At 46.0% G+C, this 27523-nt stretch overlaps 1 protein-coding gene and 2 pseudogenes across 2 annotated transcripts in view; 2 read left to right on the plus strand and 1 right to left on the minus strand.

Annotated features, from left to right (window-relative positions):
- LOC105473695 (methylenetetrahydrofolate dehydrogenase, cyclohydrolase and formyltetrahydrofolate synthetase 1) overlaps positions 1–10832 on the minus strand; it is a 73131-nt gene extending 62299 nt beyond the window's left edge. For both annotated transcript variants that reach the window (XM_071100020.1, XM_011727624.2), the window contains exon 1: positions 10672–10832. In XM_071100020.1, coding sequence (XP_070956121.1) covers positions 10672–10712 — 41 coding nt within the window. In that variant the 5' untranslated portion in view covers positions 10713–10832. The remainder of the gene's footprint in view (positions 1–10671) is intronic.
- On the plus strand, positions 10738–14974 carry LOC139363999 (uncharacterized; annotated as a pseudogene).
- LOC139364000 (uncharacterized) overlaps positions 11802–27523 on the plus strand; it is a 33320-nt pseudogene continuing 17598 nt past the window's right edge.

The following is a 27523-nucleotide window of genomic DNA, read 5'->3' on the forward strand; positions in this document are numbered from 1 at the left end:
ACAAGAGAACAGGGAATACTGCAGTGTTCACACCCCAGCAGTTCCAGGCCTAGCTGCTCCCCTAAATGACAATCAGATGTGGTGCTGGGCATAGCCCAATACCCCTACACAGTCATCCAGGCTCTCTTTGGTCCAAAGTCTTATATAATCATTCTTGCCGAAATCCATTATAAATTCCAATTCACTGTTTAACATCATGGCTCAATTTTAAATCTTTAACATGTTACGACAGAGAAAAAAACACATTGCTAAAATATAACCTTTAACTCTTATTATGGATATAGAAAAATGAGTAAATAAAAATAAAATATAACATGGACATTTCAACAGAAGCTATATGGTAGGCAAAGGAGGCAGCATGAAATGTACATGATTAAAATAAGGCTGCCTTTAGACAACAAAAATGCTGAAATGTGCCACAAGCTTAGAGGAGTTCTCAAATAATTCTCAAAAGGCACAGGAAAAACAACTTTAGTAACTGATCAGAGAAGAACCAAGAACATTCACCTTCAAAATATAGGGCTTTGGGCCGGGTGTGATAGCTGACGCCTATAATCCCAGCACTTTGGGAGGCCGAGGCGGGCAGATCACGAGGTCAGGAGTTTGAGACCAGTCTGGCCAATATGGTGAAACCCCGTCTCCACTAAAAAATACAAAAAATTAGCCAGGCGTGGTGGTGCATGCCTGTAGACTCGGCTACTCAGGAGGCTGAGGCAGGAGAATCGCTTGAACTCGGGAGGCTGAGGTTGCAGTGAGCAGAGATCCTGCCACTGTGCTCCAGCCTGGGCGACCCACTGAGACTCCGTTTCAAAACAAAAAACAACAACAACAAAAAACAGGGCTTCTTCTAAAACAACAACAACAACAACAACAAAAAACAGGTTGTCAGGCCTCTGAGCCCAAGCCAAGCCATCACATCCCATGTGACTTGCACGTATACGCCCAGACGGCCTGAAGTAACTGAAGAATCACAGAAGAAGTGCAAATGCCCTGCCTGGCCTTAACCGATGACATTCCACCACAAAAGTGAAAATGGCCGGTCCTTGCCTTAAGCGATGATTATCTTGTGAAATTCCTTTTCCTGGTTCTTCCTGGCTCAAAAAGCTCCCCCACTGAGTATCTTGTGACCCCCTACTCCTGCCCGCCAGAGAACAACCGCCCCTTTGACGGTAATTTTCCTTTACCTACCCAAATCCTATAAAAGGGCCCCACCCTTATCTCCCTGGGCTGACTCTCTTTTGGGACTTAGCCCGCCTGCACCCAGGTGAAATAAACAGCCAGGTGCTCACACAAAGCCTGTTTGGTGGTTTCTTCACATGAACGCGCATGACACAGGTCTTCTTCTAAACAAGGACACAATGTATCCCCCTGCCCCAATAGATTACTGTTACAAGATTTTTTTTTTTTTTTTTAGACGGAGTCTCGCTCTGTCGCCCAGGCTGGAGTGCAGTGGCGCAATCTCGGCTCACTACAAGCTCCGCCTCCCGGGTTCACGCCATTCTCCTGCCTCAGCCTCCGGAGTAGTTGGGACTACAGGCGCCCACCGCCACGCCCGGCGAATTTTTTGTATTTTTAGTAGAGACAGGGTTTCACTGTGTTAGCCAGGATGGTCTCTGTCTCCGGACCTCATGATCCGCCCAAAGTGCTGGGATTACAGGCATGAGCCACGACACCCGGCTGTTGTAAGATTTTTAAAATGCAGAACGCAAATGTTTTACTTAATATGTCTTATTCCCATTTTGTTTATTTGTTGATTTATTTCATTTGTTCATTAACAATTTTCATACTACTAAAAAATACTTCGGCCGGGCACGGTGGCTCACGCCTGTAATCCCAGCACTTTGGGAGGCTGAGGCAGGTGGATCACCTGAGCTCGGGAGTTTGACACAGCCTGAGCGGTGAAACCCTGTCTCTACTAAAAATACAAAAAAAAAAAAAAAAAAATTAGCCGGGCGTGGTGGCGCATGCCTGTAGTCCCAGCTACTCAGGAGGCTGAGGCAGGATAATCGCTTGAACCCAGGAGGCAGAGGTTGCCGTGAGCCAAGATCGCGCCACTGCCCTCCAGCCTAGGCAACAAGAGCGAAACTCCATCTCGAAAAAAAAAAAAACCTTCAAAAAATGTTTAAAAACTTAATATGTAGTTCCTTGTAAAAATAATTGTGATTGTGAGGCCACCTAGTGTTCTAAGAAATACATGTATTTCAAATTCATAGTCATTTAAGTCAAATTAAAACACTAAATTAACCTTCTCGTTGAAAGAAAACTGATTTTCACCTATCACTAATATAGCAAAAGCTACATTATATCAGTATACAAGACAGTCAATTGATAATAGTACTATTATTACACTGAAGAATATTTACCAAAAAATTATTATAATTTAACCCAAACATTTACCAAATTTGACAGGTATCTCAAATACATATTTGAAAGCTTAATGTGAGGAAACTATTTTATGCTTCATTGGAAGTTTACAATGTAAAGTTCTTCCATCCAATTCTCTCTAACTCAAAGCCCTTAGAAAGCAAAGGTAAACTGCTTGATATTTATGACATGAAAATAAGTCAGAATAGTGTAAAATTTTAATGAATCCTATAATTCTTAGTAAGGGTAAAGACCATCATTAATCCACATGCACAGTGACACAATAACTCATGTTAAGCTTCTGGATCAGGGTTTTTCAGTCTCAGCACCACTGACATTTGGACCAGATCATCCTTTGTTAAGGGGACTATCCAGCTGCGGGATGCTCAGCACCAGTCCTGGCTTCTACCGCTAGATGCCAATAGTACACCCCTTCCCCGTATGACAATCCAAAAGACTCCAGGCATGCCCAATACCCTGAGGTAGAGGGAGTAAAAAACTGCCCCATTTGACAACCTCTGATCTAGTGCAATAAATGGACTGGGTTGGATTGGTTAAGGCTTTATAAAATTTAGGATTTTAAAAGTGGACCGTTAAGTTCATTCAGAAAAAGGTCTCAAAGAGAAAAGCACCTTCGGAGTCCTGGTACAGGCAACCAAGTGTGGTAGGATTCCTGAACAATGAGGTCCCACCTCCCCCACCCCCGCCCACTCAAGGATGAAGGGGGCAGGCAGCATCTACTCAGATCCAACGAATTGGTGGCATGAAGAATAGACAGCATAGTATTGCTAAACTTTTCATACCTTTCAAAAAGTCAGGCATCCAGATTTTTATGTGTAACTACAGGCATAAATGTGTTGGGAAGTAATCTAATGTTGTAAAGTAATAAATGTGTTGGGAAGTAATCTAATTCTGTAAGCCAAACAAAAAACATTTGGCCTCTAGGCCACAATTTTATCACCTTCTGCCAGTAGCAAGAGTTTTGAGACAAGACAGGGTTGGCTCTGAGTACGAGGATCTGTAAGAAGCTATGCTTAACTATATGTCAACAAAGGAGAGGTGATACCAGCAAGTCTGCTGGTGAGAACAGGCAGACTCCTAATCCTAACTCTGAGAATTAGTCTCACCATTGGAGGATTACCTAACCATAGATCTGGCCACTAGAGCTGACTAGGGCTCCAGTGAACAACTCTAGGTCCCTTGCAGGCCTCTGGATCATCAGACGGGAATGTAGAAAGAATGGAGAAGGTAAGGGTTCTCCACTTGGAGGGAAGAACCTGCCAAGAGCTCATAATGAGAAAAGCCTCACAAGGACCTGGCCTTCCTGCTTTTCAAAAAGACTAAAGAAAACCTTAGGTAGAAAAGGTTAGGTCTAAAAGGCTGCTAACTAAGGAGGGGCTGGTATTTGGGCACCTAAACCCAAAGATCACTTATCATGTTAAGTCATTCATTGCAGTCAAGATTAAGATTAAGTTCCTGGCCGGGTGCGGTGGCTCAAGCCTGTAATCCCAGCACTTTGGGAGGCCGAGACGGGCGGATCACAAGGTCAGGAGATCGAGACCAGCCTGGCTAAATACGGTGAAACCCCGTCTCTACTAAAAAATACAAAAAACTAGCCGGGTGAGGTGGCGGGCGCCTGTAGTCCCAGCTACTCGGGAGGCTGAGGCAGGAGAATGGCGTAGACCCGGGAGGCGGAGCTTGCAGTGAGCTGAGATGCGGCCACTGCACTCCAGCCTGGGCGACAGAGCGAGACTCCGTCTCAAAAAAAAAAAAAAAAGATTAAGTTCCTAACAGGCTCTGGCAAAACCTTTTTACAGAAATGCTCCCTTATCTCCTGGGACCTCTCAATAATCAGATACCAAGCAGTCCATCTCCTGTCCAGGCTTGTGGTGAGGGGCAAAAAAAAAAAAAAGGCTGAGCCAGCAAAGTAAGTAGGTCTGACCTGTCTCTAACCAGTCAAAATTGGACTATAACCTTTGAAGAGAATCTGTTTGGGTGCTTCCCAACCAGACTGAGGGGTGGAATGATTTCCTCACAATGGAAAGGCCTCAGGCAGAACCAAAGTCAGGGTGTCTCCTGCTGGGGGGTAGAAGTTTGCAATTCCTTCTAGCAAGCCAATGACAAGCCCATGGTAGGGAAAGAAATGCACCATCGAGCCTCTGCCACCAACCTTGGAACACCTGCGCAAGTCACTTCGCTTCTGGCTAAAGTGTCATAAACTGCAAAATTGAGGGGAAGGGTAGTAGCTGAGCGTCTGAGGATTCTTGAGTGTGGCACCTTTAGCCACCCACTTCTTCGAGGTCAAGGATTTACAAGGTGCCCGAAGCTGCTTTTTGGTCAATTAAGGGGAGCAAAGGAGAGCCAACTGCACAGTGCAGGGGGAATGGGGGCCTTCTGCACTGTGGATGGGATGTCACAGAAGCTTGTTTTGAGAGTCTTACATTCTTTTAATCCTTGGGGCAACCTCAGGAAGTAGACAGTTCTCATCATCCCTACTGCACAGAGAGGAAAGTGAGGCTAACTTTTCCAAGGCCACACAAGCAGTCCCTGCCCCCTAACCTCTTTTCTACCAACCTCTACTGAGTCAATTAGAGGAGAAGGGAGCCATTTCCCTCCACTCCAAGGACCCTCCTCTGTGCTAGGCCAGCTTTCCTTCTAGAAGATTCTTCATGAAAATAGGGGATGTAACAGGGAACCATACACCTCTGCTCAGAACCCCACTACCCAAATCCCAAACTGCCTGATCCCAACCCCCCTGATGGACAAGGACAGACACTTATTTGCAAACCACATCCCCAATCAGGTGCCATGACCATAGCAGTTGGCTGCCAGCTCAGGGCTCTGCTGCACTATCGCTGCTACCTGCCCAACAGCCTGGCTGGAGTCCTAGCTGAAGGTCCCAGCCTCTCTGGAACTCTGACCTCTCCTGCACAGGCTTCCAGAAGCAATCCAGCTATGACAGTCAAGGTTCCATGTAACTTTTGAACAACCTGCACTTTGGAGTTCATTACAGGCAAATTTTTTTTTTTTTTTTTTTTTTTTTTTTGAGATGGAGTTTTGCTCTTGTTGCCCAGACTGGAGTGCAATGGTGCCATCTCGGCTCACTGCAACCTCCTCCTCCCAGGTTCAAGCCATTCTCCTGCCTCAGCCTCTGGAGTAGCTGGGATTACAGGCATGTGCCACCACACCCTGCTAATTTTGTATTTTTACTAGAGACAGGGTTTCACCATGTTAGTCAAGCTGGTCTCCAACTCCTGACCTCAGGTGATCCACCTGCCTTGGCCTCCCAAAGTCCTAGGATTACAGGCTAGAGCCACCACGCCCTGTCCAGGCAAATCTTTTTAAGCATAAAAGGGCCTACATGTATTTAATCTACAAGACAAAGTAAAAGCCTTATCCATGTTAACTCAGTAACCAAGAAGACCTGCCCTTCACTATGGCAAGCAAATTATTTTTACAAAAACAGTTCTTCTAGCCCTGTAGCTAAAATGTACAGCCAAGGTTCCAAACTTTTATCTTTGATCACTAGGATAAATTCTAATTTTAAGTCTCAAGATTATAAGCCAGCTCCCAAAGGTACAGGCTGGATAAAGACACATAACTTTTTTATTCAATGAGTACTTTCTAAGTACCTATTTACTAAAACTTACCGTGTACCAACGACTTCTCTAAATGCTTTATAGGTATTAACTCATTTAATTCTAACAACCTTATGAGTTAGGTGACATTACTACTCCAATATACAGAAGCTAAGGCACAGAGGTAAATTGCATGACCCAGTGATGCACAGAGAAGGAGGCAGCACCGTGCTTAGGCTCTGGAGCTACCATCCACAGTGAGCTTACAAACATACCCAACTTGCCCTGCACTTGGCCAGCAAACACTCGCAGCACCTACTCAAACCATCTGCCTCTTCACAACTAGTCTCTTTAGAAAGGAGACTTAATCAAGAAAAATGCCACCAATGGAGAAAGCAGGCTTAATTTATAGCAAATTAAGGGAAGGGAAAACCAAAGAAATCATATAACTGTAGTAAGCCCCACTTTGAAAGGCGTACTTACAGAACAACTATGCTTTCTTGTCTACAAAGCAAGGTGGGTCTTCCAACACTATCTAATGCACATCCTTCTCCCACTTTGCATAATCTTTTTTTTTTTTTTTTTTTTTGAGACAGTCTCGCTCTGTCGCCCAGGCTGGAGTGCAGTGGCCAGATCTCGGCTCACTGCAAGCTCCGCCTCAAGGGTTCACGCCATTCTCCGGACTACAGGTGCCCGCCACCTCGCCCGGCTAGTTTTTTGTATTTTTTAGTAGAGACGGGGTTTCACCGTGTTAGCCAGGATGGTCTCGATCTTCTGACCTCGTGATCCGTCCGTCTCGGCCTCCCAAAGTGCTGCGATTACAGGCTTGAGCCACCGCCCAGCCACTTTGCATAATCTTTTAAAAGACTTCTGCCCAGGGCAGGGTCAAGTTCCTCTACTCAGGAGCCTCTACTCAGTCAGCTTCTCACAGGGCCATTGCCATTGACCCCCAAAGCAGTAATTTACTAACTGGTGAGGACAAAGGTCCATGGCACAGGCTGTGTTTTTGGTCAGGAGCTATTTCCCCCACAAAATTGGCAGGCTTATGGCTCCACCTCCTTCAAGTCTTTGCCCGTAAGTCACTTTTACAAAGACTATGACTCCCATATTTAAAATTGCAGCCACCAAGCCACAGAAATTCCTGTCCCTCTTTTCTGCTCTGGTGTTCTCTTTGTGCTTCTCACCAGCTCACAATTTGTTTCACCTATTTCAACGTCTGTCTCTACCCATCAGTATGCAAATTTAACGAGGGTAGGGATTTGGGCTGTTCACTGTTAAGAGTCTCAGAGCTTTGAAGATTGCCTGGCTTAGAGGACACACACAGCTATTTGTTGAGTAAGTGAATAAATACCCACAAAGAACAGATACTTTTCTCTACCTCTCGGACCTTCCCCCATTTGTCAAATTCAGGCTGCAACCTTAGAATTCCCCGTAAGGAAGAAATGGGGCTTTTACTTCCAAAGAAAGATAATTTGGCAACTAAATCCATCATGTAAGTACCCAGTTTCCCACAGAGTAGAGCAGGTAGAGAAGGAATCTGGAATGCTGAACTCTGTCAATGTTCGGGATCCCAGGAAGGTATAAAAGGAGAATAATAGAAGAGGACAAAAGTCAGGGATAGCATTCTCAGCAGGGTGGGAAACATGGTAATGAGAGGAAGACTACAAAGAAAAAGCAAAGCGCTGGGCGCAGTGACTCACGCCTATAATCCTAGCACTTTAGGATGCCGAGGCGGACAGATCACTTGAGGACAGAAGTTCAAGACCAGCCTGACCAACATGGTGAAACCTGAGGTCAGGAGTTCAAGACCAGCCTGACAAACATGGTGAAACCCCATCTCTACTAAAAATACAAAAATTAGCCGGGCATGGTAGTACATGCCCGTAGTCCCAGCTACCTGGGAGGCTGAGGTGGGAGAATCGTTTGAACCCAGGAGACAGAGGTTACAGTGAGACAACATCGTGCCATTGCACTCCAGCCTAAACAACAGAGCGAGACCCTGTCTGGAAAAAAAAAAAAGAAAGAAAGAAAGAAAAGCTTATGAAATTCCTTTTAGCAAGTAGTAAGTGCTGGTTAGAATGAAAAACATCATATACTGAGTGAAGACATTAGTTTTAGTTGAGCCATTGCCATTCACCCTTGGACAAATCACACCACTTTTCTGGTCTCCAGTGATTTCCTAATCCGCAGGATGGAATGTGGGAAGTGGGCTGGATTTTTAAGAAATTCTAGGACTGGTGCGGTCGCTCACGCCTGTAATCCCAGCATTTTGGGAGGCCGAGGTGGGTGGATCATGGGGGGTCAAGAGTTAGAGACCAGCCTGACCAACATGGTGAAAGCCTGTCTCTACTAAAAATACAAAAATTAGCCAGGCGGGGTGGCACACACCTGTAATCTCAGCTACTCGGGAGGCTGAGGCAGGAGAATCACTTGAACCTGAGAGGTGGAGGTTGTAGTGTGCCGAGATTGTGCCACTGCACTCCAGCCTGGGCAACAAGAGTGAACCTCTGTCTCAAACAAACAAACAAACTAGCTGGACATGGTGGCACACCTGTAATCCCAGTTACTTGGGAGGCTAAAGCAGAAGAATCGCTTGAACCCAGGAGGCAGAGGTTGCAGTGAGCTGAGATCACACCATTGCACTCCAATCTGGGTGACAAGAGTAAAACTCCATCTCAAAAAAAAAAAAAAAAAAAATTAGTTAGGCGTGATGGCAGGCACCTGTAATCCCAGCTACTCAGGAGGCTGATGTGAGAGAGAGAGAATTGCTTGAACGCAGGAGGCAGAGGTTGCAGCGAGCCAAATTGGACACAGCAAGACTTCATCTCAAAAAAAAAAAAAAAATCTCAAGGCAGCAGCTACCACGTAAAAAAAAAAAAAAGATAATGAATCATTCATATATACATTAACTAATTACTGATCATTAATACAACATATATCGAATACTTATTATGTGCCAGAAAGAATTCTAAATGATCATCTGTTAGGAACCCATTTAATTCTACTGACATCCCAATGACCTAGACATGACTTTTACTTAACATCTGAGGAAACTTTGGCACAGAGAGGTTAATTAATTTGCTTAAAACCACACAAGTAGTAAGGCATGAAAGAGGGTTTCTAGGTGTTTAGGATATAGACAAAAATAAGACAATACATGTATTTGCCCTTATGGAGTTGATAAACATATTTAATTTGCTCTCCAATCAACGAAAGCATATTCAGTGAGCACCTGTTCTCAGTGCCGGCCAAGGTGCATTATTTTTGCAGTAAATTATCTACACTGTTATTATGCACTGAATTATCTCTTCACAGTCCTTCTAAAAGGAAGATTTTTATATCAAAAAAAAAAAAAGCCACTGGAAAAGGAAGTTCGAATACTGGCAAACAAAAAAGAAAAGTCACGCAGAAATACAGTTTAGCAAGCCACATTTGAAAAGCACTAAGCAATAAGTATTGTGATTTCTTTTTTTTTTTTAGACGGAGTTTCGCTCTTGTTGCCCAGGCTGGAATGCAAAGGTGCATCTCGATCACTGCAACCTCCGCCCCCCCCAGCCCCGGGTTCAAGCGATTCTCCTGCCTCAGCCTCCCAAGTAGCTGGGATTACAGGTACCTGCCACCACACTCGGCTCATCTTTTGTATTTTTGGTAGAGATGGGGTTTCACCATGTTGGATAGGCTGGTCTTGAGCTCCAGACCTCAGGTGATCCACCTGCCTTGGCCTCCCAAAGTGCTGGAATTACAGGCATGAGACACTGGACCCAGCCTTTTCACCACCAATGACTTTGTAATTCACTCAAAAACCTCTATTACAAAGTTAGGAGTTACAGGACAATTACAATTTAGTAACTGCTGTGACTGGCAACAGTTACTTAAATAACTGGTGATGTGAAAGGTCCCAAGAGCAAACTCAGTAAGGTCACACAGAATATATATCTTTCCCTCCTTCCTCTACTAGATAGAATATATCTTTCCCTCTTCCTTCTACTCTCATTTTTCCTCACCAGTCACCTCCCAGACAAAAAGCTGCCAGTGTTACTTCCTGGGAGTAAAGATGGCAACGATACCCACTAATTAAGCAATCAGATGTCCCGCAAGGGTAGAACAGGCAGAGGTCAAGTGGAATGCAGAATATTCTCAGGACTCAGAAGCCAAATTAAGTTTCAAGTAACTCTAGGACCAAGGCACAGAGATGGCTGTTAGAGAGAAGCACGAGATTGAAGAGAAAGGAAAAATGTATTAGATTTCACTTAGCATATGATAAGACCATGATATAGTGGGAAAAGCTATGAGCTGGAAGGACCCTCTGTCATTATCAGCCTTGTGGTCTTGTCAAGCCTTGTCACCTCACTAGTCTCTATCTACTCACCTCCAAATTAACGGGAACTAAGTAGATTGGATTTCTGAGTTCTGACTAGGGGGTCTCCAGGAAGCCGCAACTACCCTCTCTCTCGGCAGAAAGTCACCAGCAGCTGCGCGTTTGGGAGTATAGTCGGCACAGGACTTTTCCCCGAAGCACAGGAGCCAGCGGCTTACAGCCACTAAGCAGTCCACTTGCAAATGCAGGTTGTGCTCGGGATCTCCTTCTTTGGCTGCAGGTCTTCCGGTATTATAGGCCTAACTCTTCCGTTACAAGTGTCCCTCCCGCAAAAAATGGGTCCGGGGGACCTGTACACCCTCAGAGCCCTAGTCCACAGCCCCACACTCAACAAAAATGTCAGGTGCTTACGCGGAGATCTCCTTCCCGTTCAGGATTTCTGCTGGCGCCATAGCCTTTATTAGTCCGCTGCCCACGATGGACACCACCAATATCGAGGTTCCAGTCCCTCTGCAGCCAAGCAGGACAGCCCAACCCACGTGCTTAGGGACTGGCCAGGGGGATCACACTACTGCGCCTGCGCCCCTGCCCGCTTCTTGGCAGACGCGGCAGCGCATGCGCAGCCCGGAAGGCCCGGTGTCCCTTAACCAGCTGAGAGCTAAAGGGTCGGGGCCTGAGGGACGGAAGAGGGAGGGGAAGATGAAGAAAATCGGTGATGAATGGCTGGCGGATATGATTGGCGGAAAGAAAGAGCCAGTCCACAGTGCGCCTTTGCATTCGGCGGGAAACCCGGCCGAAGACTAAGCTGGAAAGGACTCTGGTACCCGGCCCCAATTCCAGCCAATCAGGGAGTAGAGTTACGGGGCGGGGCTGGGGCGGGACAGTCTCGCGGGAGACAGTTTGGCGGGTTCGGGAGGCGCTTCTCCAGTATCCGCCCAGTCTTTGGGGATGCGGTGGCGGGGTCTCAATCGCCTGGCTTCCAGGGAGTTTTGGGCGGGTCCCCACCCTGGAGCGTGGCGGGCGCTGGACTCGACAGCACATGTGAAACTGGAGAGCTTGGCGCGCCTTCATACTTTGTCACACACCTACGCCACCAGACTGGGGTCGGGCCCCTCTGCGTTCTGCTCTGGAGGGCCTGGGTCTGGGCCCAGTACCGGGCTTTTAGAATCTCCTCAGCTGAATCTGACGCTCAGACCTGGGTGAAGCGCAGCCCGCTGTTTCAGGCCCCTCCGAGCTGGAAGGAGTGTCATAGCTGTAGCGCTCATGGCCTCCTCGGTGTTGGGGTCACCCCGTGTTTGCCAGGGCTCAGGGAGGGTCGTAGTCTAGATTTTGTCACCCCCACGTCCCCGCCCCGCCGCAGGTCTGGGGTTGGAGAATCCAAGCGGGCTTCATAAGCTAGATGCCAGTTGACCCTCAAGGAGGGACGCTCCCTCCCCTTAGGCGTCCACGCTGGAGAGGGAATAAGATGGGCGATTGCCTGGGGAGCCTGACAGGGCAGCTGGGATGCTGGAGAGGACTGGCCCCTTGAGTTACTGAGTCGGATGAATGTGCCTGCTCTGCTGGAGGAACTGCGCTCAGGTTACAGTCATCCCAGTATGGTCCTGAAGATGCTTGGTTCAGGTCACTTAGGACTTGACCAGATACCAGGTTTCTTTTACAGGCTGTTTCTGACGGTGGCCTGTTTCAACTAATGGCAGAGCTCATCTAAAACTTTTTTTTTTTTTCTGAGACGGAGTCTTACTCTGTCGCCCAGGATGGAGTGCAGTGGCCATTTTGGCTCACTGCAACCTCAGCTTCCTGGGTTCAATCTGTTCTCTGCCTCAGTTTCCCAAGTGGCTGGGATTACAGGCGCCACCTAGTTAGCCCGCCACCACGCCCGGCTAATTTTTGTATTTTTAGTAGAGAGGGGGTTTCACCATCTTGGCCAGGCTGGTCTTGAACTCCTGACCTTGTGATCCACCCGCCTCGGTCTCCCAGAGTGCTGGGATTACAGGCGTGAGCCACCGCACCTGGCCTAAAACTGATTTTTTATTAATTTGGGGGCTTTTAGTATTTTTTTCTTATTTCTAAATTCTGAGGTTATTTATAGTAGCCCCATATATGGGATTAGATAATCTCATGATTTTCTGTTTCTGGTAATTATTTCTAATATATATATATTTTTTGGTTTTGTTTTTTGTTTGTTTGTTTTTGAGACGGAGTCTCGCTATGTTGCTCCGGCTGGAGTGCAGTGGCAGGATCTCCGGTCTTTGTAGCCTCTGCCTCCTGGGTTCAAATGATCCTCCCACCTCAGCCCCCGAGTAGCTTGGACCACAGGCGCATGCCACCATGCCAGCTAACTTTTCTATTTTTGATAGAGTTGGGGTTTCACTATGTTGACCAGACTGGTCTTGATCTCAAGGGATTAGTCTGCCTCGGCCTCCCAAAATGCCGGGATAATGGACATGAGCCAGCGTGCGTGGCCTTAAAGTTACTATTCTTAAAGTTTGCACAAGTGATATGTTAAAGGCACAGACTTAGTAATATAATGATGTCATAATAATAACCGTAAAACACACTGTCTCGTGTTGTACCTAAACAGGTGAAATTAAGAAGAAAATTGAAGGAAATGTTTCTGGTAAATTACAGATAGTGAATCTTTTGTCTTATACTACCAAATAGATATTGACTATTCCAGCTTTCTTATTTGTTGAGGAAGATGGCAGAAACCCCATTTTACAGAGAGGGATAGACTTTGAAGGATAACACCCAAAGCTGCATAGTTGTAGCTGGTATAGGCCCCATATCTGATGTTTCATCTCTAAATCTACCGCCTTTACCATCTCAACAGGCTGGGTTTTGACAGTATCTATGTATGAGTTGCATAAATCATTCATTCATGGAGCAAATAATTATTGAGTGGCCACTATGCCAACAGCACTGCTGTTAGATGCTAGAGATACCCCAGTAAACCAGCAAAATTTCTGCTCTTAGCTCATATTCTGGTGGAGGAGACAACGATCAAGTAAAGAAATACATAGGCTAATTTTAGAGATTATGACATGCTATGTTTTAAAAATAGGCAAGCTAACAGTATAGGCAGTGATGCTGGGAGGTGGGAGAGTGTTGTCTCAGAAATGTGGTAAGAGAGATTTCTTTGGGCATCCGACCTGAGCAGAAACCTTAATGAAGAGAGGAACTTGGAATGTAAAAGAAAGAAAGCGAGGATTTGCTTTGAGCACCTGGAGAAATGGGATTGCCATTCGCTGAGGTGAAATAAGGTAAAATGTAGAAGGACTAGGTTTTGGGGTTAAGATTATGAATTCCAGGCTGGGTGTGGTGGCTCACACCTGTAATTCTAGCACTTTGGTTGGCTGAGGCAGGTGGATCACCTAAGGCCAAGAGTTCAAGACCAGCCTGGCCAACATGGTGAAACCCCGTCTCTACTAAAAATACAAAAATTAGCTGGTCATGGTGGCAAGTGCCTGTAATCCCAGCTACATGGGAGGCTGTGAGACAAGAATTGCTAGGCCGGGCGCGGTGGCTCAAGCCTGTAATCCCAGTACTTTGGGAGGCCGAGGCGGGTGGATCACGAAGTCAGGAGATCGAGACCAGCCTGGCTAACATGGTGAAACCCCGTCTCTACTAAAAATACAAAAAACTAGCCAGGCGTGGTGGCGGGCGCCTGTAGTCCCAGCTACTCGGAGGCTGAGGCAGGAGAATGGCGTAAACCCGGGAGGCGGAGCTTGCAGTGAGCCGAGATCGGGCCACTGCACTCCAGCCTGGGTGACACAGCGAGACTCCGTCTCAAAAAAAAAAAAAAAAAGAATTGCTTGAATCCAGGAGGTGGAGGTTGTCGTGAGCTGATATTGCACAACTGCAGTCCAGCCTCAGTAACAGAGTGAGACTCTATCTCAAAAAAAAAAAAAAGATTATGAATTCAGCTTTAGACATTTTTAGATTTCTCTTAGACATCCAAATGGAGAGAATATATTTAAATCCATGAGACTGAATGAGATCCAACCAAGGGAATGAGTGTAGGTAGAGAGAGGACCAAAGACTAACACCTAGAACCTTTCAGTGTTCAGAATGCAAGGAGACAGGAGGAACCAAGAAGGAAGATTGCAAAGGAGAGTCCACTTTGGGAGACCAAATACAGGAAGATCACTTGAATCCAGGAGTTTGTAGAACAGCCTGAGCAACATAGCAAGACCCTGTCTCTACAAAAATAAAAACTAAAAAACTTGCCTATAATCCAAGTACTTTGGAGGCCGAGGTGGGCGGATCAGCTGAGGTCAGGAGTTCGAGACCAACTTGGCCAACACAGTGAAACCCTATCTCTACTAAAAATATAAAAATTAGCCGGGTGTGACAGCTGGCGCCTGTAATCTCAGCTACTCGGGAGGCCGAGGCAGGAGAATCCCTTGAACCCAGGAGGCAGAGGTTGCAGTGAGCCAAGATTGTGCCACTTCACTCCAACCTGGGAGACAGAGTGAGACTCCATCTCAAAATAAATTATTAATTAAAATTTTAAAAATTAGCTGGGCATGGTGCCATGTGCCTATAGTCCGTTACTCAGAAGGCTGAGGTGGGAGGATCCTGTGAGCCTAGGAGTTGGAGACTTCAGTCAGCTATAATCATCCCACTGCACTCCAACCTAGGCAACAGAGCAAGACCCTGTCTCTTAAAAGGAGAGTCCAGAGTGTTCTAAAGAAAACCCCAAGAGCATCCCACCTTAGAAGACAAGTGAAGAGGCCTGGCACGGTGTCTCACACCTATAATCCCAGCACTTTGGGAGGCCGAGGCAGGTGGATCACTTGAGGTTAGGAGTTCGAGACCAGCCTGACAAACATGGCGAAACCCCTGTCTCTACTAAAAATACAAAAACTAGCCAGGTGTGGTAGTGCACGCCTGTAATCCCAGTTCCTAGGGAGGCTGAGGCAGGAGAATTGCTTGAACTCAAGGGGCAGAGGTTGCAGTGAGCCGAGATCGTGCCACTCTACTCCAGCCTGAGCAACAGAGTGAGACTCTGTCTCAAAAAAAAAAAAACCAGAAGACAAGGGAAGAATGTGTTTTGTGGAAAAAGGGGTAATTAATTCTGTCAACTGTTGCAAATTGGTCAAATAAAGAATGAAAAGCAATCTTTCAAAGAGAATAGAAGGACAAAATATTTTTACCTAAATGCTTATAAAGGCAGTTGCTAGAAAAAATGTTTACTTTTTGCAGAAGCCCCATTTTTACAGCCTTTTTGAGGGGTAATTTGATAATATCTACGAAAACAGCCAGTCGCTCGACTGGCTGGAGAGTTGCGCCATCTCGGCTCACTGAAATCTCTGCCTCCCAGGTTCAAGCAATTCTCCTGCCTCAGCCTCCTGAGTAGCTGGGACTGCAGGCGGCGCCACCATGCCCAGCTAATTTTTGTACTTTTAGTAGAGACAGGGTTTCACCATGTTGGCCAGGATGGTCTCAATCTCTTGACCTCGTGATCTGCCTGCCTTGGCCTCCCAAAGTGCTGGGATTGGTACAGGTGTGAACCACCATGCCTGGCCTGAAAGTTTTAAATTTGTATTTTCTTTGACATTATAATTATACTTCCAGGATTTTTTTTTTTTTTTTTTTTTTGACAGGATTTTACTCTGTTGCCCAGGCCAGAGTGCAGTAACACAATCATAGCTCACTGCAACCTTGAACTCCTGGGCTCAAGTGATCTTCCTGAGTAGTTGGGACTATAGATACATGCCACCACCCCGACGCCAGCCTCCGTAATTGCTGAGGCAGCTCCTTTTTTTGAGACGGGATCTTACTCTCTCACCCAGACTGGAATGCAGTGGTACAATCATGGCTTACTGCAACCTCAAACACCTGGGCATAAGTGATGCTCCTGACTCAGCCTTCTGAGTAGCGGGTACCACAGGCACATACCACCATGCCCAGCTAATTTTTAAATTTTTTTTTGTAGATACAAGGTCTCACTTTGTTGTCCAGGATGGTCTTGAGTTGCTGGGCTCAAGCGATCCTTCCACCTCAGCCTCCCAAGGTGCTGGGATTATAGGCATGAGCCACTGTGCCCAGCCAAAAGTTAGAAGATAATTGAATGGCATCTTAAAGTGCTGAAAGAAAAAATACTGACAACCCAGAATCTATGCTCAGTGAAATTATCTTTCAGAATTGAAGATGAAATAAACATGGTTTCAGAAGAAAAAAAAAGAAAACATTTATTGTCAGAAGAACTACACTATTAAGAAACACACCAGGCAATTTTTCAGGATGAAGGAAAATGATCCTTGGTGGCTACAGAGAACTGTAGGGTAGAATAAGGAGTAAAGAAAGGGTAAATAGAAATTCGTACTGACAGTTAATTTAAAAAATTCTATACAATTTATAACATATGAAAAAGTAAAATATATATCAAAAGTACAAGGGCAAGAAATAGTAGATGGAGTTATGCTATCATAAATGTTTTATTTAGGGGGTACCACAAAAGTATTAAAGTAGAATGTAATAGACTGGGCATGGTGGCTCACACCTGTAATCCGAGTACTTTGGGAGGCTGAGGAGAGCGGATCATTTGAGGTCAAGAGTTCAAGATCAGCCTGGCCAACATGGTGAAACCCACCTCTACTAAAAATACAAAAATTAGCCAGGTATGGTGGCACGCATCTGTAATCCAAGCTACTTGGGATGCTGAAGCACAAGAATAGCTTGCACCTGGGAGGCAGACGTTGCAGTGAGCCGAGATCGTGCCACTGCACTCTAGCCTGGGCGACAGAGCGAGACTCTCAAGAAAAAAAAAAGAAAAAAGTAGGCCGGGCGCGGTGGCTCACGCCTGTAATCCCAGCACTTTGGGAGGCCGAGGCGGGCGGATCACAAGGTCAGGAGATCGAGACCATGGTGAAACCCCGTCTCTACTAAAAATAGAAAAAATTAGCCGGGCGCAGTGGCGGGCGCCTGTAGTCCCAGCTACTCGGGAGGCTGAGGCAGGAGAATGGCGTGAACCCGGGAGGCGGAGCTTGCAGTGAGCCGAGATTGCGCCACTGCACTCCAGCCTGGGCGACAGAGCAAGACTCTGTCTCAAAAAAAAAAAAAAGAAAAGAAAAAAGTAGAATGTAATAAATCAAATATGCATTATGTAATCACAAAATCCAGCTTAACAACTAAACAATAATTTAAAAGATATTAAAAGGCCGGGCGCGGTGGCTCAAGCCTGTAATCCCAGCACTTTGGGAGGCCGAGGCGGGCGGATCACAAGGTCAGGAGATCGAGACCACAGTGAAACCCCGTCTCTACTAAAAATACAAAAAATTAGCCGGGCGCGGTGGCGGGCGCCTGTGGTCCCAGCTACTCAGGAGGCTGAGGCAGGAGAATGGCGGGAACCCGGGAGGCGGAGCTTGCAGTGAGCCGAGATCGCGCCACTGCACTCCAGCCTGGGCAACAGCGTGAGACTCCGTCTCAAAAAAAAAAAAAAAAAAAAAAAAAAAAAAAAAAAAAAAAAAAAAAAAAAAAAAGATATTAAAAACTTAATATGGAAGAAAAGTGAAATAAAAAACTTTATTAATCCAAGGCCGGACGCAGTGGCTCATGCCTGTATGCCTGTAATCCCAGCACTTTGGGAGGCCGAGCCGGGTGGACCACTTGAGGCCAGGAGTTCCAGACCAGCCTGGCCAACATGATGAAACCCCATCTCTACTAAAAATACAAAAATTAACTAGGCGTGGTGGCTCGTGCCTGTAATTCCAGCTTCTGGGGAGGCTGAGGCAGGAGAATTGTTTGAACCAGGGAATCAGGTTGCAGTGAGCTGCGATCGCGCTACTGCGTTCCAGCCTGGGCAATAGAGTGAGACTCCCTCTCAAAAAATAAATGAACAAACAAAAACTTTTTAAATCCAAATTAAAGTGGTAGAGTAGTAGTAAAGGAACAGAGAATAGATGGGAAAAACAATAAATAACATGATAAACCCGACAATTTCAATAATTACTTTAAAGATAGATGGCATTGTAACTGCCCAGTGGGTTCACCTTGCCCGCTGCCTAGACAGAGACGATTTCTCAAGACAGGGGGATTGCAATAGGGAAAGATAAATTCATGCAGACCTGGCTGTGCGGGAGACCAGAGTTTTATTATTACTCAAATCTGTATCCACGAGCATTCTGCCTTCAGAGTTGTTTTTTTTTTTTTTTTTTTTTTTTGAGGCGGAGTCTCGCTCTGTCGCCCGGGCTGGAGTGCAGTGGCGCGATCTCGGCTCACTGCAAGCTCCGCCTCCCGGGTTCCCGCCATTCTCCTGCCTCAGCCTCCTGAGTAGCTGGGACTACAGGCACCGCCACCACGCCCGGCTAATTTTTTTGTATTTTTAGTGGAGACGGGGTTTCATTGTGTTAGCCAGGATGGTCTCAATCTCCTGACCTCGTGATCTGCCCGTCTCGGCCTCCCAAAGTGCTGGGATTACAGGCTTGAGCCACCGCGCCCGGCCTGCCTTCAGAGTTTTTAAGGACAACATGGTGGGTGGGAGGAAGCCCGTGAACCATGAGTGCTGATTGGTCAGAGATGAAATCATAGGGAATGGAAGCTGTCTTCTTGAGCTGAGTCAATTCCTGGGTGGGGACTTCAAGATCAGATGAGCCACTTTATGGTGGTGCCAGCTGACCCATCAAGTGCAGGGTCTGCAAAATATCTCAAGTACTAATCTTAGGAGCAGTTTAGGGAGGGTCAGAATCTTGTAACCCCCAGCTGCATGACTCCTAAACCATAATTTCTAATCTTGTGGCTAACGTTAGTCCTACCAAGGCAATCTAGTCTCCAGGCAAGAAGGAGGTCTGCTTTGGGAAAGGACTGTCGTCTTTGGTTTTTTTTTTTTTTTTTTGAGACGGAGTCTCACTCTGTCACCCAGGCTGGAGTGCAGTGGCCGCATCTCAGCTCACTGCAAGCTCCGCCTCCCGGTTTCCCGCCATTCTCCTGCCTCAGCCTCCCGAGCAGCTGGGACTACAGGCGCCCGCCACCTCGCCCGGCTAGGTTTTTGTATTTTTTAGTAGAGACGGGGTTTCACCGTGTTAGCCAGGATGGTCTCGATCTCCTGACCTCGTGATCCACCCGTCTCGGCCTCCCAAAGTGCTGGGATTACAGGCTTGAGCCACCGCGCCCGGCCCTTTGTTTTAAACTATAAACTATAAAGTAAGTTTCTCCCAAAGTTAGTTCAGCCTACACCCAGGAATGCACAAGGACAGTTTGGAGGTTAGAAACAAGATGGAGGCCGGGCGCGGTGGCTCAAGCCTGTAATCCCAGCACTTTGGGAGGCCGAGACCGGCGGATCACGAGGTCAGGAGATCGAGACCATCCTGGCTAACCCAGTGAAACCCCGTCTCTACTAAAAAATACAAAAAACTAGCCGGGCGAGGCGGCGGGCGCCTGTAGTCCCAGCTACTCGGGAGGCTGAGGCAGGAGAATGGCGTGAACCCGGGAGGCGGAGCTTGCAGTGAGCTGAGATCCGGCCACTGCACTCCAGCCTGGGCGACAGACCAAAACTCCGTCTCAAAAAAAAAAAAAAAAAAAAAAAAAAAAAAAGAAACAAGATGGGGTCAGTTAAGTTAGATCTCTTTCACTGTCTCAGGCATAGTTTTGCACAGGCGGTTTCAGTATAGTCATTTCAGTACAAGACAAGATTTAAAAAAAAAAGAAAACTAATGCTTAGCATTTTCAAGAAACATACTGTAGGCCGGGCACAGTGGTTCACTCCTGTAATCCCAGCACCTTGGGAGGCTGAGGCAGGCGGATCACAAGGTTGGAGATCAAGACCATCCTGGCTAACACGGTGCAACCCCGTCTCTACTAAAAATACAAAAAAATTAGCCAGGCCTGGTGGCGGGCGCCTGCAGTTCCAGCTACTTGGGAGGCTGAGGCAGGAGAATGGCGTGAACCCAGGAGGCAGAGCTTGCAGTGAGTTGTGATTGCACCACTGCACTCCAGCCTGGGTGACAGAGCAAGACTCCGTCTCAAATAAAATAAAGAAGGAAACATACTGTAGCCAGATGCCACCTATAGTCCCAGATACTTGGGAGGATGAGGCAGGAGGATAGCTTGGGACCAGTTTGAGACCAGCCTGCCTGAGCAACATAGCAAGACCCTGTCTCCAAAATTTAAAAATGTTTAAAAAGAGATATGTTTTATATATAACAACACAGAAGGATGTTATTTAAAAAATTTTTTAATGACATTTGGGTAATGTGAATATTACCCTAAAGAAAGCTGCATCCATGTGGAACTGTTACTGGGAATGGGTCCCAATCTAGACCCCAAGAGAGGGTTCTTGGACCTCACGCAAGAAAGAATTAGGGTCAAGTCCATAAAGTGAAAGCAAGTTTATTGGGAAAGTAAAGGAATAAAGAATGGCTACTCCATAGGTAGAATCACAGTATGGGCTGCTTAACTGAGTATATTTATATTTATTTCTTGATTATATTCTAAACAAGGGGTGGATTATTCATCAGTTTTCTGGAAAGGGGCAGGCATTTCTCAGAACTGAGGGTTCCTCCTTTTTTTAGACTGTATAGGATAACTTCTTGATGTTGCCGTGGTATTTATAAACTGTCATGGCACTGGTGGGAGAGTCTTTTAGCATGCTGATGCATTATAATTAGTGTATAATAAGCACAGAGGACAACCAGAGGTCAGCTTTGTCACTATCTTGGTAGGTAGGTTTTGGCTGTCTTCTTTATCGCGTTCTGTTTTATCAGCAGGGTCTTTGTGATCTGTATCTTGTGCTGACCTCTTATCTCATCCTGTGACTAAGAATGCCTAAGTCCTGGGAATGCAGCCAGTAGTTCTGAGCCTTACTTTACCCAACCCCTACTCAAGATGGAGTTGCTCTGGTTCTAATGCCTCTGACAGAACCTCCTGATTGTCACAATATTACCAGTGGTGGCAGGCAGCTATTCACACCCAAATTTCACCTTTAAAAGAATGGCTTCAAAATTGACCTCAACCATGGGACCTCAACCAAAATTGACCTCAACCAACCTCTGCCTCCTGGGTTCAAGCGATTCTCCTGTCTCAACCTCCCAAGTAGCTGGGATTACAGGCATGCGCCACCACGCCAGGCTAATTTTGTATTTTTAGTACAGATGGTGTTTCTCCATGTTGCGACCTAGGTAACCCACCCACCTGGGCCTCCCAAAGTGCTGGGATTACAGGCATGAGCCACCGCATCCGGCCTACGATTTCTTTTTGAGACAGGTCTCGCTGTGTTGCCCAGGCTGGTTTCTAACTCCTGGGGTCAAGTGATCCACTGGCCTCAGCCTTCCAAAGTGCTGGGGATTACAGGCATGAGCCACTGCACCCGGCCATTTCTCTACCATTTCTGATCTCTCTCTAGAAGCACTTGAATAACTGCACAGCTTTCTTCATAAGAAATATATTTTAGAGTCGGGCATGGTGGCTTATGCCTGTAATCCCAGCACTTTGGGAGGCCAAGGCGGGTGGATCACCTGAGGTCAGAAGTTTGAGACCAACCTGGCCAAGATGGTGAAACCCTGTCTCCACTAAACATACAAAAAATTAGTCGGGAGTGGTGGCACACACCTGTAATCCCAGCTACTCAGGAGGCTGAGGCAGGAGAATCACTTGAACCCAGGAGGCGGAGGTTGCAGTGACCCGAGATGGCGCCATTGCACTCCACTCTGAGCAACAAGAGCGAAACTTTGTCTCAAAAAACAGAAAAACAAACAAACAAAAAATTACTGTTATTCCTCAGAGTAAGAGCAAAGATCATCCCCTGCAGAAGCTTAGGAACTATGCACAGAACTTTACAGAACAGGGGCAATGCTTTGACTGAAGGCTGACTACTGACCAGAGAATGGAATTCTGAGAGGGTTCAAGAAACAAAAGGAAACTAGGCAGGGAAAGGGAAGGCGCATATCTGAAGCAAACTTCAGCTGCCGTCAGGATATCTTGTGGTGGTCACATGTTGTAGGCTCTGTTTTTGGAAGGTTTGGGTATTGCACAGGATTCCATTTGTCTACCTGGCTACACTCCTGCCTGAGGTACACTGTTGCCAGAAAAGAGGGTCCCAATCCAGACCCCAAGAGCAGGTTACTGGATCTTGCACAGGAAATAATTCAAGGGGAGTCACACAGCACAGAGAAAAAAGCAAGTTCATACAATGTTACAGAGTAGGTCATCCGCAGAAAGCAGGAGGAACACACTTTAGTGTCTCTATTTATAAGAAACTTACGAGAAGCTATAATTAACTTGGAACATGCAGATGTGCTCAATAAAGGTAGGGGCTATTGGTGTTATAGATGACCATTAATCTTTCAGCCTAAGCCTGCTCATTAACAGCATCTTTAATAAAGTGGGCTATACTCTTAGGACATCTGGACATTCTGCAGGATCGGTGGGAGATGTTCTGTATGGTCACAAATATTCTGTAATTATAATTGGTGGTCAGCTTGGGTGTGGCTATTTTCAGACCAGTGGCTATTTTCAGACCACAAGCATTAACCTTACAGAGGCCTTGTGAGTGCCTAGCTACTCATTTCAAGATGGAGTCATTTCTGGTCATGTTTTATCAAACCAGAGGTCTGGTAAGGAGAGGTTCCTCTAACACCATGAGGTCAATGCCACTCAAGTATCTGGCTAGCCAAACTTGAAAGCAAAGAGTCCCAAATTGAGGATCAAGTTCCTCCAGAAATCATTGCTATGGGTGGCAAAGCAGTAGATTCCCTGAAGCCAATCTTCCACATTGTCTGGAATTTTGGGAGCTTCACTTGCCCAGCTGGCAGTGCCAATGGGGACCCCATGGGAAGCCATAGTAGCACCTTTGGGCTCTGCATAGGACTTGCTGAATGCACCATATTGGCATCGTTGGCTCTTTTTGTTATTTTAAGTTGAAATTTGAAGATTGGTTGAGTTGGTTTCATGATATGGTTGCCTACTGATATCTTACATAGAGTACACCTGGTTGAAAGAGAAAAGGCAGAGAGAAAAGCAGACTTTTCGGAGAAGTTGTTCTCAGGCACTAACAGATTCATCCCTTATATGCATATGAATGGACAATAAGATTTCTTGGATATTTTCATGGCGAAGGTGAGGAGAAATTTTTATTGCTTTTTGAAGAAACATGATTTTTATTACCTTGGGTTATTCCAGGAGATAATTGATAAATGTTGAGTAGTTTGTTGGTCTTCTTCTTAAAGGAGGATCAAGGGAAGCAGTACAGCATGGCGGACTAGAAGCATTTCTGTTTTTTTGTTTTGTTTTGTTTTGTTTGAGATGAAGTCTTGCTCTGTCGCCGAGGCTGGAATGCAGTGGAGTGGTCTGTGCTCACTGCAACCTCCGCCTCCCGGATTCAAGTGATTCTCTTCCCTCAGCCTCCCAAGTATCTGGGATTACAGGCATGTGCCACCACTCGCAGCTAATTTTTAAATTTCTACTAGAGATGGGGTTTCACCATGTTGGCCTGGCTAGTCTCAAACTCCTGACCTCATCCCAAAGTACTGGGATTACAGGTGTGAGCCACCACACCTGGCTGAAGGATCTTCAGTATCATCTCTGTGATAGCTAAATTGTTTAGTGGGTTATCTACATGGGCCACTGACATCTAGAATTAGGGTATGAGCTGGGTTTAGAAGAAGGGAATGAGGCTGGTCTCCAACAGACAGTGATTCATATGATTAGCAGAAAGTGTTACAGAAGTCTGGGAGAGGAGGATGGGAGACAGATTATTGTCAAGGAGATAGTAAAAAGTTTATTTTGAAATCCTTAGACTATGCCAGGCTCAGTGGCTCACACCTGTAATCCCAGCACTTTGGGAGGCCGAGATGGGTGGATCACCTGAGATCAGGAGTTCGAGACCAGCCTGACCAACATGGAGAAACCCGGTCTCTACTAAAAATATAAAATTAGCCAGGCATGGTGTTACATGCATGTAATCCCAGCTACTCGGGAGGCTGAGGCAGGAGAATCGCTTGAATCTGGGAGGCAGAGGTTGTGGTGAGCGAGATCGCGCCACTGCACTCCAGCCTGGGCAACAAGAGTGAAACTCCATCTCAAAAATGTGCAGGGTTTCCTTTAAAAAGTTCAGCAACTACTTCCTTTTTTTTTGAGACGGAGTCTCACTCTGTCACCCAGGCTGGAGTGGGTTGGTGCAATCTTGGCTCACTGAAACCTCTGCCTCCTGGGCTTAAGCCACCTTCTCACCTCAGCATCCTCGGTGGTTACTTGGGACTACCGGAAAATCACTTGAACCTGGCAGGCAGACGTTGCAGTGAGTCAAGATTGTGCCATTGCACTCCAGCCTGGGCAACAAGAGCGAAACTCTGTCTCAAAAAAAATAATAAGGCTGGGTGTGGTGGCTTACGCCTGTAATCCCAGCACTTTGGGAGGCCGAGGTGGGGGGGTCACAAGGTCAAGAGATCGAGAACATCCTGGGCAACATGGTGAAACCTCATCTCTATTAAAAATATAAAAATTAGCTGGGCGTGGTGGCAGGCGCCTGTAGTCCCAGCTACTCTGGAGACTGAGGCAGGAGAATCGCTTGAACCCGGGAGGCAGAGGTTGCAGTGAGCCGAGATCACGCCATTGCACTCCAGCCTGGGCGACAGAGCAAGACGCCATCTCAAAAATAAAAATAAAAATAATTTAAAAATTAAAAAATAAAAAAAGAATATATACACATTTCTGTTAAATATGTTAAAAACAAGTAGTTTAGACAGTTCCTCTTTAAAGAGTTTCACTTTGTTACAAACAAGGTGTTCTTCTCCAAGAGGTCTTTACTTCCTTGTACTGTCTGTCCTGAAGTCTTAGTTCCCTGTTCTTTGTCTAAAGTAATCTTGCCCCGCAATCTATCAGCCCCTCCCGCCCTGCTGTGCTCAGGCATGACAGCCAAGAAATCACCCCCTCCCTGCTGTAACAGCTTTCCCCAAAAAACTGATCTTCCCGCCTTCCCACCAGTGTAACCCTATTTCTGCACTTTTCAAGTTAGCCAACCAGGTTCAGCTTAGATTGTGAGGTCCAACTCCAGCCAATGGAGGCAAGATACAGTAACAGGGACAAGCTGCATTAGAGATAATAAAAACCCCTTCTTTCCTTTGTTTGTGTGTGCTCTCATGGTGACCAGACCTATGAGGGGCACTGTCCTGCAGGAGTAAATTTGCCTTGCTGAGAAAATTTATATTCGAGTGCTATTTTCTTTTATTGTGCAGCACTGAAAAATTTGCTTCTAACATGTATGTAGAAGTGGGACTACGTCTTCATAAGGCATGCATGTATTCAATTTTAGTAGATGCTAACTACAGCAGGCAAAATAATGGCTCTCCCAAAATATCCTTGTCCTAATCCCTGGAACCTATGAGTATATTCGGTTACATGGCAAAAGAGAATTAAGTTTACAGAGTTTGCCAAGAGGTGGCCTTAAAATAGGGAGAGCATTCTCGATCATCCAGGTGGGCCCAACTTAATCACAAGGGCCATTAAAAATAGAGAAGAGGGAGGCAAGAGAAGGAGAAGCAGATAAATTGTAGAATCAGATAAAGAACCAGAGAATAGTAGCTATGAGAAAGACTGGACGGGCCTGATCAATTCCTACTAATTTTAAAGATGGAGGAAGGAGGCAATGAGGCAAGAATGTGGGCAACCTCTAGAAGTTGGAAAAGGCAAAGAAATGGATTTTCCCCTTTCCAGAAGGAACACACCCTGTTGACACCTTAATTTTAGCCCAGTGGGACCTCTAGAACCGTAAGATAATAAATTTGTATTTTTTAGCCACAAAGTTTATGATATTTGTTACAGCAGCAACAGAAAACTCATACACTGCCAGTTTTCCAAAGTAATTTTATTGATTTATATACTTAAGGAGCTTTGAAAAAAATATCCATACTTCGGCCTCATACCACAAACTGAACTGGAATCTCTGGATAGGCCTAGGAAGAAAAATGTCCTTAAGTCATTTCATTGCATCTTGAAGGCTGAGAATCATTTATCTAAAGCCTTAAATCTAAATCCAATTCTTACCATTAAAGAAGAGTGTGGCAGTAATTTGGCCACATGATTAAAGCCTTTTCTAGGAAAGAGTGTTCCATGTATTTGAGGATCTCCCCTGTTTGCTCAGAGTTAACACAGCTAACATCTTGGACTGTGCCATGATTGAACAGTCAGTTCCTACTAACACAATTCATAAAGGAGCATTAACTCTAAGCCGTCTTTGTTTCTACAAGAGATTTTTCTTTAATATGCTCAGAAGGTGGCGCTTTCAGAAACTGGCCCGCCTTAACACCTTGGCCTTTATGGAGAGTTTGGCTGTAGGAGCTGGTAGGGCCTCCATTTCCTGAGAGAAGGGTGTCCTGGAGGGAGGAGAGGATCTGCCTGGTTCATGGCCAGGCTGCTGTGTGCTAAGGCTGCAGCAGGCAGATGAACCTTGGGTCGTGGCCCTGGGGAGATTCTGAATAAAGTGGTTCTCACAGCTTGAGCAGGCTGGGCTGCAAGTGGAGGCTCTGGGCAGGGTGTCCCTCACCTTTCCTCTTTTGCTAGGCTGGTGATATTATTGAGAGGAAGGATAAGCAAGTTTCTTACATTGCAGCCAGGGATCCTAGAATCTGGGGAAAGAGCCTCCTTCCCCAAGTTTGCAAGACAACTTCTTTAGTAGTCATACCACTAACTACTGAGGTTCACTCGGCAACAAAAGTATAAATCCTGAGAAGACTTGGGCAGTTTCTATCACAAAGATATGTCATCAAAAAGAATGAAGGGTGATCTAATGTTGAAGCTAGTATTCATGTACCTTCCTGACAGATGTCAAATATTACAGTGTTTCCCTTTAAAATCAAAATATTCAGGCTGGGCACGGTGGCTCATGCCTGTAATCCCAACACTTTGGGAGGTTGAGGCGGGCGGACCACCGGAGGTCAGGAGTTTGAGACCAGCCTGACCAACAAGATGAAACCCCCATTGTAGGGGAAAAGAAAGAAAGATCAGACTGTTACTGTGTCTATATAGAAAGAAGTAGACATAAGAGACTCCATTTTGTTCTGTATTCGAGATGCTGTTAATCTGTGACCCTACTCCCAACCCTGTCCTTGCAAGAGACATGTGCTGTGGAGACTCAAGGTTTAGTGGATTTGGGGCTGTACAGGATGTGCTCTGTTAAACAAGTGCCTAAAGGCAGCATGCTTGTTAAAAGTCATCACCATTCTCTTAATCTCAAGTACCCAGGGACACATACACTGCGGAAGGTCGCAGGGACCTCTGCCTAGGAAAGCTAGGTATTGTCCAAGGTTTCTCCCCATGTGATAGTCTGAAA

Source organism: Macaca nemestrina, chromosome 7, assembly GCF_043159975.1.
Source record: "Macaca nemestrina isolate mMacNem1 chromosome 7, mMacNem.hap1, whole genome shotgun sequence".
Lineage (NCBI taxonomy): Eukaryota > Metazoa > Chordata > Mammalia > Primates > Cercopithecidae > Macaca > Macaca nemestrina.